This window comes from Monodelphis domestica, chromosome 8 (assembly GCF_027887165.1).
Source record: "Monodelphis domestica isolate mMonDom1 chromosome 8, mMonDom1.pri, whole genome shotgun sequence".
Classification (NCBI taxonomy): Eukaryota; Metazoa; Chordata; class Mammalia; order Didelphimorphia; family Didelphidae; genus Monodelphis; species Monodelphis domestica.
This window is the reverse complement of record NC_077234.1, coordinates 125,025,674-125,038,865: the sequence shown is the minus strand read 5'-3', so window position 1 is coordinate 125,038,865 and position 13,192 is coordinate 125,025,674. Positions and strand designations below refer to the sequence as shown.

General features: G+C 31.2%; 1 protein-coding gene across 4 annotated transcripts in view; it reads left to right on the top strand.

The window, feature by feature from the left end:
• DACH1 (dachshund family transcription factor 1) overlaps nt 1-13,192 on the top strand; it is a 485,618-nt gene that overhangs the window by 315,794 nt on the left and 156,632 nt on the right. For 2 of the 4 annotated variants that reach the window (XM_007501431.3, XM_007501432.3), the window contains exons 4-5: nt 10,886-11,041; nt 11,543-11,715. In XM_007501431.3, coding sequence (XP_007501493.1) covers nt 10,886-11,041; nt 11,543-11,715 — 329 coding nt within the window. The remainder of the gene's footprint in view (nt 1-10,885; nt 11,042-11,542; nt 11,716-13,192) is intronic. The other 2 variants (XM_007501433.3, XM_007501434.3) reach the window with 1 other exon arrangement.

Here is a 13,192-nt window from a genome sequence, read left to right as displayed (position 1 = left end):
AATTATTGCATTATGAATTTCACCATAGCCTTTTTTTAGTGCCCCAAAGTCCATTTAATACTCACAGTAAACAACTGAATAGGAAGTGAAAAAATAAATAAACATTTCCATTATGTGAATTAGTTGGGTTAGGGGAAGGAAGGAAGTGTAATAGTTCTTGTATATTAGCAGAGATGAGTCTGTTTGAGTTTTACGCAGTTTTTATGAAGGAAGAAGGTATTGAGAAGTTGAGTAAAAGAGGAGTGGATGCTTCAGGATGGTAAAGGTTGAAGTACAACTTTTCACCCCTTTGCTAAACAATGTCAGCTCTTTATGCCAACTGCATTGAACACTTTGTTGTAGAAGGCATAATTATTCTAAAGATGAGAATAGCAAAGATCTGAAAGGTGAAGAAACACTGCCAACTCTATTGGAGGAAGATATATCCACCTCCATGGAGTTAGAGAGATTTCAAAGTATCAAAGTAAATCTATTACTAGAAAGGACAAGCAGATATTTCAAAATATCTGTGAACCATCATAGCAAGAAATGAACTTTTTAATCAGCACCTCTTCGGAATTCTGCCTTCTCTGTTTTGGTATGAACATTTTATTCATTTACCATGAAAACTCTATCTTCTGAAGAATTTACTATTATGTAGTAATAAAGACTGTAAAGATTTCTCCTCCTAATCATTTTATCAAGAATATTTACTCCATATCCCATGTATTCATATTCCTACTGATCTTCTGATGAATTTGAATTTTGCCAAAAATCAAAATAACAGAAGTCATTATGATCCTGGAAAAAAAAACCCACTTGAAAGGTTTCTTATTAATTCTTTGAAATTATTGTGCTTGCTAAGTATGACTGGAAGCTATAGGAAGAAATGTTTTGGTTTCATACAAACAGTAGCTTTCAATAAGCCTGCAGTGTGAAACTAATCCACCACTCAAATATAATAGTATTTTAGTGTTCTTTGAAATAGACTGAATTCATTCATGCCTGTGTAATGTGGTCACTTTAGATTTAAAGCCGGATCCCTCTATGGCATTCTTAAAGGGACTCTGCAATTACTTTATATCATGATTAATTATCGTATTACCTGTTAGACAAATGGTAGTCTTTCAACCGTTGTTTAGTTGTCTCTATTTCCTTTATGTCTGACTATTTTAGTGATTTCTGCTTTAAAGAAAAGACTCCCAAGGAACAGAGATTGTTAATTAACTTAGTTCAACTTGAAGAAAAATGCCCATCCTAGGAGCTTTCTATTCAGTTCACTACAAAACACATTTATTATACCTACTATGTGTATGATACTATTCTAGGCTTAGGGTTCTCAAAGGGCTTTGGGATTAAAATTTTTTCCATTAAAGCTCAAAATGATAATTAATATACCATGAGTATTAAATAAACTTTCGTTTTGTCTTTGAAGGGATTATAATAAACCCAGTTCTGTTTTCTTTTAGCTTATTATTCTTGCCCTTGACAAAGAACTTTTATTTCCTCAATGGGAACCATAAACTGAGGCACCATCTTGACATGTTGGGGACCAGTTGACTAGTGTTAGCTTTTCTAAATCAACACATAGAATAGATAATTGGGGGAATGATGAAGCTTCAGGGTATAGACTTTGTGAGATGGGTCATATTTCTGACCTTCAAATGCAGATCCTTGCAATTCCTGCCTAGGTTAGTAAAAGGCTGTTAAGCCTTATCTACCAAGTACAGCAGAGAACCAAAGTATAGTGGGCCAAGTGTCAAATGTTGCCTCCATAGGATTTCAGTGTTAAAAGAATATAATGCATTTCCATTGCACTGCAATGTTAACAAACTACCTTCTACTTAAAGGCCAATGTGAGGTAGTTAATATACCTTATGTCTATTTGGTACATGAGGATATTGTCATTAGATTAAATCTTCATAATCTAAATGTAGTCATTTTTCCAATAGGGATTTAATTCCCTGAACATTTGTTAGAGGTAGCAATGGACAAGATTTGTGATTTCATTGATATAGGATTCCTAGTGAGAAAATCCCCTCTTATCAATTCAGGGCAGCACCAACTCTGCAATTTATAGACTTAAAGAGTTTCTTGAGGCAAAGTAAATTTAAGCAACTTGCCCTTTAGTTCAGTAGCCAGTATTTTTACATGATGAAATCTGAAATGCACAAAAATATGACCCAAATGACCTAGATATGGTATACTATTTTTAAAACTTTCATACCGGTATTTTCTGCTTGGTTTTATCTCTTCTTGAGAATTCAATTTTTAGATTGTGATCATTTTTTAAGTAATTAAAATTGCTTACATTTTAGTTTCAGAAAAAGATATTTTTAGAGAATATTCTTTTAATGAGAAAAGATAAATTTTTCTAGGGCAATGGGACTGATGAAATATTTTGGATATTAGGGGGCAATATTTATAATAGAAAATTAAACCATGACTTAAAAAATGCTACTTGTGATATGCTACATTATATTGATATGAATTCATTAAACCAATTTTTTATTTGAATTAATTGAAAATTTATGGCAAAATAAAAATATCTGATGCCACTCTCCCAGGCTCCAAATATTGAATATAATGTAGCTCTTATATATCTTAATTCAGACACTAATTTTTATTAATGAAGATATTATTATATAATAGATATTATTAATATTATATTTTATTAAGTACACATTATAAATATGTATTATTATATGATATAATAAGTCTAGGTTATTTTTCTATCAGTTTGACACAGGTAGTTCTTTGCATTGAGCCTTTTTCCATCCATTTTTCCCAAATAATTTATCTGTCAAAGTATATATTTAATGATTTTTTTGGAATTAAAGGGGAAATGATGTTTAGGGTTTTTTAGATAAAATATTATTCACTTTAAATTGACATTCTAGCACATCACCACATTATACAGGCCTAATTATTTGATTTTTACCTGTCAGCTACTCTTCCTATCTCTCTCTAAAGTCTATTTCTAAGCCAGTGATTTTAAAAAATAAAAAATGAAGAAATTCTCTAATAACAGGACCAAATATGAGGTTCTATCTCCCCCAAAGTTCATGTTTACCCATTGATCATCCAGTTTTGCAACTGCAGTTGTTACATAATTTTATGACCTAAGTAGTTATAGAATAGGATATTACTATTATCCTGTTCACATTTCTTCATATTGTCCACAAAGATATTATGAATGGTTTTGCCAAATGCCATGCTCACATAACTATGATTATCAAATTTTCCTTATTCATGATCCATAATTCAATGCTTCAAGGATTTTCTGTTTCATCAGTATGAGTCTTTCTTTGAAAGCTACTGATCAAAATTTCACCATAACTTATTCTTCATGAATTATTTTAAACAATAACAACATGATAAGCTCAAGCTCCTATTGATGAATTTCTTTAAATTTGAGGATAATTCTTAAATGACAGAAATATGAAAGAATATTGAGCCATTATCTTTCCATTTTGGTAGAACATATCAGGATGAGAAATCCAAAGTCATCCACACTTGGTTAGACTCTGTAGTAGATATCTTGTGGTGAACTCAACCCTCTCAAAAAATTATAAATGAAGCTACTCTTCATTGACTTGTTCTTAACAATGACATGATCTTCTAAAGAAATCAAGGGTTTGTTTTCTAAGTTCATCTATCTAATAATTTGCTTTACAAATTCTTAAACAATTATTTATGGAATCTATGTATATATTTTTTCTACTCTGTGAAAAAAATAACATTTTTCCAATATCACTGTTCTTGACCAAGTCTTTTTTGTAGTTTCTCAGAGATTATCACCAGAGGTACTACAGTAATACATGGATGCTCTTAACATTTCATTTTGGCAGGACCTAGGGAATAGAACCTCCCTATGCAACTAAGGTACTCTTATACTATTATCTCTCACCTTGATCTTCAGTTTCTTTTAGATGAGCATGTTATCTTTAATAGGATGAGAATCAATTTCCTTGATAGAGAAGACAGAAATAAGATAGCATTTTAATTTTGCTTTCTTGCTATTGTCTCACAGGAGTCTTATAAAAACCATCTAATTTCTCAATTAGATAAGAAAACTGATATCTAAAGAGGTTGATGTGAACTTTCCCCTAAGACAGAACCCCTTAGTGACAGATTCAAAGATAGATTCCAGAATTCCTAATTCCTCCCCAGTGCTCCTTTCACTACTCATACATTCTAGAGTAAGGAAAGTAGGAAGAAATATAAGAAAATTTAAAAAGGAAAAGCATCACTGCTTTCCCCCATCCTTCCTGATCAAAAGGTACAATGAAAACACAAAACTCAAAAATCTGAGTGTCTGGAAAAGGACCTATTTGTGGTCATTCCTGAATAGTATCAATTAGGAAGATGCCTTAAAATTCAGTGAGGCACTTCTGGTGTTTTCTTTTCTGAAATGTTGTGCTTAAACTGGAACAGTTTTAATTGCACCCCTAATTAATTGTACCCCTAAAACCTGGCTTCTCTTTCCATTTAAAAGAATCAATTTATGAAGTTGAACCAAAGCACCCAAGGATATCTGTTTTCTTGTCTTATTTTTAAAGGAATAACACCCACAGGTAGAAGTAGAAAAAGGCCAACATTCCAAGACAACACTGGCTGACAATAAAAGCAGTGAGAAAAAGGTGGAAAAAAGTTTGTAAAAACTCGATATCTTGTTCATATAAAATTTGTGTATTATGCATATATATATATATATATATATATATATATATATATATATAGAGAGAGAGAGAGAGAGAGAGAGAGTCTTAAACTTTGCATTTGTTGGGTCAGGGTTAAGACTGAAAAGAGAAAATGCTATTTTCTTGTTAAAGGTGGAGGAAAAATTACTGGCCTGTTTATAAAAATGAGTATAATTAAGAAATAGAGATAAATCTTTTGATTTTTTTCATTAAGCTTATTATTTCCCTTGTTTTGATGGGGGTAGATAAAATCTTTTTAAGCATCTTGCAGTCTTCTGGAGAAAGTATCAGCTACTACAGTCATTTTCATTGTCAAATAATCTTGACAGTAAGATTCCCAATCTCATTTTATCAGTGTCACTCTTTAAAATACTAGTAAGACAAAATAAGTCCTTTATGTTTTTCATCCTTTGTTAGTCAGCCTTGGGGAAAATCAGAACAAATGGTTACTTGACACGTAGTTATAAGGGATATCAATATCAGCTTGTGCTTCTACTATATAGTTAGCAGTGGACATCTCCAATCTAAGGTCTAAATGACAATAATAGCAGGAGTTTGTACAGGTTTTTAAAAGCATAAAACAAAAGCTTAAATATTCTTACCCAGTTTACATACCTGTAGATTTCATTGTATTATAATACTGAACCCAAAAGTTTAAGTGTTACTATTGACTTCCAAATATTTAATCTTCTTTCTATAAACATATTTCTATAAACAATATTAGTGTACTATATTGTTGGTTCTAATATGTGTCTTTGTTGTGACAATGAATTAGAAGATATTATTAATTCCAATGTTGGTTATAGATAGGGGTCATTTTGATAGGCCCAAGATTTGTATGTCTGGTAAGGCTCCCCTAAAGAATTATTCCACTTTCATATGCTTTGAATATTTTATTTGTTCATTGCAATTGCAGTCAGAACTTAAGTTCAAATACCAGCTCTAATCCTTACTGACCTTACTGAGTGATTATGGGCAACTGATCTTTCTTCTTTGGACTTTTTAAAATTTTATTTTCTTAGACATTCTATAAAATGAAAGGTTTGGACTATATGACTAAGATATCTTCTAACTCTAAATTTATGGATTCTGCAAAAAAATTATTGAGTGATATTGAATGATTACTGACATGGAAGAGTGGAATTTTAATATACTTGGGATAGTAAAATAGTTTATTATTTTCCAGAGGACTTATGATTCCATTTTAAAAATACATTAATTCAAAGAACCAGTTATTAGAGTTGGCAAAGGGTAAGCAGGATGCTATTAATGAAAGTACTCATTGTACTTTCCTGCTGTAGGCATTAGCTCCTAATGATTTATATCCAAAAAAACAAACAAACAAAAACAAAACAAAACTTTATGAGGGTGGGATATTTTGTATCCAGATAAAACTCTTTTTATTAAGTTTAACTGAAGCCTAAAAATAAAGGTACCATTAATGTCATGAGGAAAATCCAGTGCTTCTGTGTCAAAAGAAAAATACTGCAAAGATCCAGAAAGAATTAATTTAAATAGCAGGAATTAGAGTTTGGTTCAAACAAGACCTGACAGCTTCTACTAAAAACCATAGGAAATCTTGGAATATTATCTTCTAAACAGTAAAAAATAATGTAGGCTTGCAAACAAGAATAACATCCTACAGAAGAAAACTATCTTTATTGAAATATAGGACCTTTAAGAATTTTATATGAAAGTAAATGTTAATTAATTTGGAACTTTGAAATAAAAATAAAAACTAGGGAAGTTAATTTATTTGAGCAAGTAGAAGGAACTGTATGATGATTTATTGCTAACATTTTAACAATAAAATCTTATTTTCTTTAGAAGATATTGAAAGTTTTTTTAAGGTAGACATCTTGAAGGTGGCTTGATTATTTTCTGATGGTTCTAATTAAGGAAATAGAAAGGAGACCAAAAGGAGGAATACACTAGGGCAGAAAGAAAGTTATTAAATTTATTGTCTCTCAAATTTGTGTGTGAGACTGTGAGTCTGTGAGGAGAATATGCAAATATGGATAAATGGGGATCAGGAGTACAATTAAAAGGGCTGCACCCTTTTGTGAAATAGACAATAGATATTTGTATGCAAATATGGACAGATGACAGTTTTTATAATATATCAAACTAGACAGGTTTGCAAGTTGTAACACAGGATGCTAATGTGAGTGAGGAAGTAGTTACTAGCAAAACAAGCTTCCAGATACTGAATTGATAAGGAAGGGAAGAAAGAGAAATCAAGAATATTCCCAAGATTCCTCAGATAATGAGAAATGACTGAGTAAATTGTGAGAAATTAATGTAATGGAATATTATTGAATGTAAAGAAATTATAAAAGAGACAATTTCAGAAAAAACAAGGTGATATGAAATGACTCATATGGAACCATAACAATTTATAAAAGGGCAAAAGCATTGTAAAGAAAAAGAATTTTGGAGACCTTAAGAATTCTTATCAAATAAAGACTGTGTCTTCAGAGGACTTATGATGAAGCATGTGTAAACACAAGATGATGAAACAAGATGAATAGATGAATTTTTTAAAAATTATAGCCATTATATGGATTTATTTTATTGACCATGCTTTTCTTGTGACAAGAATTTTCCCAGCTTTTTCTCAGTTTATATAGGAAGAAGAAAAAGAGTTTTAGCAATAATGATATACATAAAAAGGCTATTGCAACATTTTAAATACACAGACGAGAATAGAAGGATGTTAAGAAGGAAGCACAGGCAAAAAGGACATGTGAAAATATTATAGGTTGTCTAATATGTTCTTTAAAAAGAAAAACAAGAAATTGTGAAATTAAGATTCATAGTTTCATGGAATCTACCTTTATCTATGTATGAAAATAATTTTTGCTTTTAAGATTTAGTATAAAAATCAAATAAAAAACAAGGAATAATGAGGAATGAAACAAATTTTAAAAAGTAAATATACTGTCAATATTTATAGGATTTAGAGTAGGGATTGGGAAGAGATATTTCTAAATGAAGAGATTAGCATTTAGTCAACCAAGAATTAATTAAATAACTTCTATGTAATCATCACTTGCTAGAGCCTGGGTGGGACTATAATGACCAAAAGGAAATAGTCTTGCTTACTTTCAAGGAACTTACTCTCTATCTGGGATGACAACACACACATATATAAGTATGTGAAGAATACATGTAAAATAAACAAAAACTATTTTTAGGGATGCGAGAGACACTAGAAGTCAGGAAAGACCTTATGAAGCAAGCTATATTTGAGACAACCTTTGAAGGAAACTCTAAGTAGAGGAAACTCTAATAGGCAAAGATGAGGAGAGAATTCTTTCCAGGCATAGCCTGTGCAAAGACAGGAATTAGGAGATCTGGTGTGATGTGTTAGAATCCACTGGAAGGCCAGTTTGGATTTTAGAGAGCCTGAAGAGGTATAGGGTATACTATTGCTCAAAAGGCAGGTTGAAAACAGAATGTGAAGGAATTCAAATGACCAAGACGTTTGTTTTTGACCCTAGAGATAGTAGGATAGTCACTGGGTTCTAATGAGTGACAGTCAAATCTATGCTTTAGCAATAACAATTTAGAAAAGATAGATTAGAAGGAGAGACTTGAGGCAGGAAGACCAATTAGGAAACAATTGCATTTACCCAGCTATGAGGTGAGAGGAAGATAGACCTCTGAGCGTAGGAAAAGGGTGATAAAGATAAGATTTATAAGATTTACAGCTACTTACATGAAGTGCTGAAGAGAAGTGAGTAGAACCAGAAAGAACACTGTATGCAGCAATAGCAATGATGTACCAAGATCAGCTGTGAATGGTTTAATTGTTATCAGAATTGTAAGAATTAAGGACAACTCCAAGGGACTCATGATGAAAAGGCTATCTCCACTGGGATGGAAGGAGACAAGAGTCTGAATGCAGATAGGAGCATGCCATTCTTCACTGTATTTCCTCCATGAATTTTTCTCTAGTGTAAGTGATATGTGTCTTCTTTCATAATATAAACATGGAAATGTGTATTGCAAAATAACACATGTATGACATATATCAAATTACCTGCATTCATGGGAAGAGAGGAGGCATGGAAGAAAGGGATGAAAACAGATCACAAAATATCAGAAAATGATCCTTGAAAATTGTACCAATGTGTAATCTGGAAAAAAAAATTTTTAATCTTAAAATGATCTGCAGCTAATGTTTTTATGTGAAAGAAAGGAGAAGGAAGAGTCAAGGATGACTATAAGCAAGATCAGATTTCAAAGTCTACTTAATCTGACAATAATATCCTAATTTTGTGCCTCAATTTCATAAGTGGTGCTCAATAAACTGAGTTCTGTAGGATGGGATTTCTGTTGTATCATTTTTTGTTTTTGTTTTAATGATATAGATTTGCTAACTGACCAGCATTGCTAAATTGCAAGTGCTTTAGAAATATTTCACAAGCACTACATAGGAACTATTTTTGTGATTTGTGACTGAATAGCCCTGCCATCACACAATGGCATGATATTTTGTGTCCATTTAAAAAAATCAAGAATCACTGCCAAATTAAGAAACCTAAAGTAAATCTTTAAAATTTGTGATGTTGATACTGAAATGTAGGGTTGGGGTTTTGTGAGCACAGAAAAATGTACGTTCACATCACAGAGCAGAATCAAGCTGTGGAAATATCTTTCAAGTGAATCATCTTAGTATTAAGCTATAAACTTTTCACAAAAGCTGTCATGGCTTCTTGTAAAATAATAAAGATGTTTTAATTGATTCCTTTCATTGTTTAATAAAATTGCTTTGTTTGATAGCTACAGAAATCTGAATTGAGTTTTCATTACCTACTTCTGAACAATTTACACTAGGATTCATACAGTATTGAGCTAATGAGTTTGAATTTATATTGAGTTTTAACTGTCTTCATGAAGTAAATGGAAAAATTCATGGCAATAACTAAGCATTCTTCATTAAAAACTATGTTGTACAGATTTTACAAGGCGGTTTTTAATAGAGCTAAAGGATTGAAATTGGAATTTCACCAACTTTACTGTTCTGTGTCTAATAAGAAAATATGGTTTTGAAAGAGAGAACACTTATTAGTTGAAAAGAATTTTCCAGTATATTTTAGAGGAATAAATCTTGTGTTCAGTAGCTCAATTCTTAAATGAATTCATGTTGAAGTAGATTTAATTTGTGCTGATAGTGAAAATTAAAAGATATTTAAGCATTTTTCAATAGAAAATTATGCAGTCCACTTTTAAGTCAGATATAGTTAAACTCCACCTACCATTATATGTATTTTTACTTACACCTCAAATGCACTTTTGGAAATCCTTATATTGTCATGATGTAAATTTTATGAATAATTTATGTCAAAGATAAAGTATAGAAACACATATAGGCCAAAATATTTTATTATGCTTCATTACTATGATCCTTTATTACTATGTAAAAGTAATACCTTTCTAAAGAATCTTTTCTACTATGACCATTTGGGCAAGTTAACATACTATCTGGAAATTAACTTTTAAATTCAGATGAAACATTAATTCTAAAAATTTGATATTTTACTATGCATTTCAGCAATACTATAGTAGTAAATTTCTGTGTCCTTTTAAATATAAATCATGATTAAATTTCAGTGAATAAATAAAATGTCCTTTTTACAATTAAAATAGTTGACCAGTGAGTGACATGTTTCCTCAGATACCATTAAAAACTGACTTATTTTGTAGCAATTTAGAGTAGCACAATAGCAAATATATAAAAGGTGAAACTGATATATATCTAATGCTTGGTTACCTATTTTGGTTGAAATTTTAAACATTGAGATGTTCTTATATTAATGAATAATGAAATGTGTATTTTCCAAGTGTTAAGATGTTGAAATATGAATAATTAAAGGAAATATGATTGGCACATTTTTTCTAGAACTTTTCAACTTTCAAAAAGTTAGACCTACATATGGATAATATACTAAATATTATCATTCAACTTGTTTCTAATTATATTGTTGCCATTACCTATTTGAAAAGTTAGAATATTTCTTTGGACAGGGAAATTGGAAAACCAAATTGTATCTCTCTTGTTTCACTTCATTACCCCTAAGAAATCAAATATTCTTCCATTCTCTGAATGGGTTAAATTTGTGGCCTTACTTGAAAATTTAGTCATTGCAAATTTGGAATCTTCCTGTATCCAAATAATTTATATTCATTCCCCACAGGCAGCAGTGATGGTTCTTGGGATAAGGAAAAACTTCAGTCTCCCCCCACCCAAGGATCTCAGGCCTCTGTTAACCACCCCAGCTTGCCTGGACAGCATAACCTTCCAGTTAGTCATCCTCTCAACCCTCTTCAGCAGAACCACCTTCTGCCAAATGGTACGATGGCATCTTTTAGCACTAACATTGATAGTTATCAACAAATACAATTGTATGTCAATGTTTTGTAGTCAACATAGGTGCTGAGAATCAGTGGAAATACTGCATATAAATGATTAAATGTGGTTACTATTAATTAAAAATAAGTAACTGATATTTTAAATAAAATTTTACTAGAGTCACAAGCAAAATTAATATAACATAACACTTGGCATAAGATACCTTAAAAAACTATTCATGATGTAATAGAACATGACAGCAATTTAACCAGACTTAGTCACCTATTTTTCCTCCAGGTGTGAATATTTCCTATTGTCCTCAGGGGGAGTAACATACATAGAAGAGGCATGATTCCCTCTGAATCCTTTTGTTACAGCAGAATTTCTGAAGACTTCATTTTTCAATGATTTATGGTGCCAACAATTTAAATAAAAGTTTGATCATTTAATGTTTTTATCCAAAATTTAGAAGAACATTTATGATAAATATTTTTTCTTATAGGACTGGAACTTCCTTTTATGATGATGCCCCATCCTCTAATTCCTGTCAGCCTACCTCCAGCATCTGTCACCATGGCAATGAGCCAGATGAACCACCTTAGCACCATTGCAAATATGGCGGCGGCAGCACAAGTTCAGAGCCCACCATCCAGAGTTGAGACATCTGTTATTAAGGTAAATGTGGGGAAACTAAAACAATCCATCAAGAGTTCTATGTATGATTTTGTTAAATTCAGTGAAGATTCTTCATGTAATTGATATTGCTAAAAACCCAACTGTGGGTAAATATAGAATCAGAAAAAAACATTAGCAGGACTTTTCACATCATCGGTTATACAATATGTCAATAGAATGGATCTACTTTCACATTTCAATTTTATATGTTGGTAAAGTCAAATACAAGGAAATATAACTATCTTTAGAATGTCAGATAAAGTTGTGTCATAGTTTTAAATGATTAAATGCTCATAAATGTTTGTTTCTTTGTGATGAGTGAGGCTTGCACATATTTAACATACAAAGTAATTTGACAGAAGAGTTAGATTGGATGGGAGAGTTTGGAAGAAATAAATTTAGTTTCATTGAAGTTTATACTCATGTCTAGAAGTCTTCCTGTTTTGAAACTGTCTTGTCTTGATCCATTTTTTCTGCTTTTAAATGATAATATATAGTGCCTAGAATGTGATATATATGTGTTATTATATTAATTCCTTTGAAGAGTAGTATCATTCCATTCATAACAAGGCAATTTTAGGTACAGTAATATATGTAATAATAATGTGAGAATACTCAAAACATTATTCAGTAAGGTTACATTTGCAAATAAAACTAACTTTTTATGGCACTAATATTTTGTTTAATATAAGTAGACTGTTTAAAATGAATTTTTTCCATTTTTTTCTTTGAACTCATACTGTGAGATCATTTAGTATTCAAGGATATATTTGATCCAATCAATTTAGAAGTTCTCTCCAAGTGATGAAATTTGCAATCCATTCATGCTTATCAATTTTGTGAGAATCATATATAAACACTGCCATAAGTTCATCAGAGGTAGTGCAGTCAACATCCTTGAGGCCCTCCTAATTTTTTCTGACATCACCAAGGTATCAGTGGTATAAAACCTTGGAATATCATTTAATCCTACTCACTGGTTCAGAAAATGGCTATTAGTATATTATATGACTATATATTCTCTTGATATATATTCTCTTTTCTGTAGCTACAGTTGATACTAACATAAAATGGTTTGCTAATTTACAAGCTTTAGTGATATTTTTTAAAAATGCTACATTTATATTCAGTCATTCCTTTCTAATCCTCTTTCATAAGAACTGGTGTTGATAATTTTGGACACACACACACACATACACACACACACACACACACACACACACACACACATTCACTTTCTATTTCCAACTGAGACTGTTGAAATAAAGCCAGATACAAAACTAGTGGATGTAAAGACTTTTTGACCTTTCTCTCCACAATTCACTAAATTTGTAGTTAATGAGCTATATCTTGTTATCTGTAATCTCACAAACCACTAAAAACTTTTATGGGCTTGGAGAATATTTCATTTCCTAGTGATAAGCAATTGGAATGAAAGTGAAGTCTTATACTTACTGAATGTTATAAATAGTGAAAA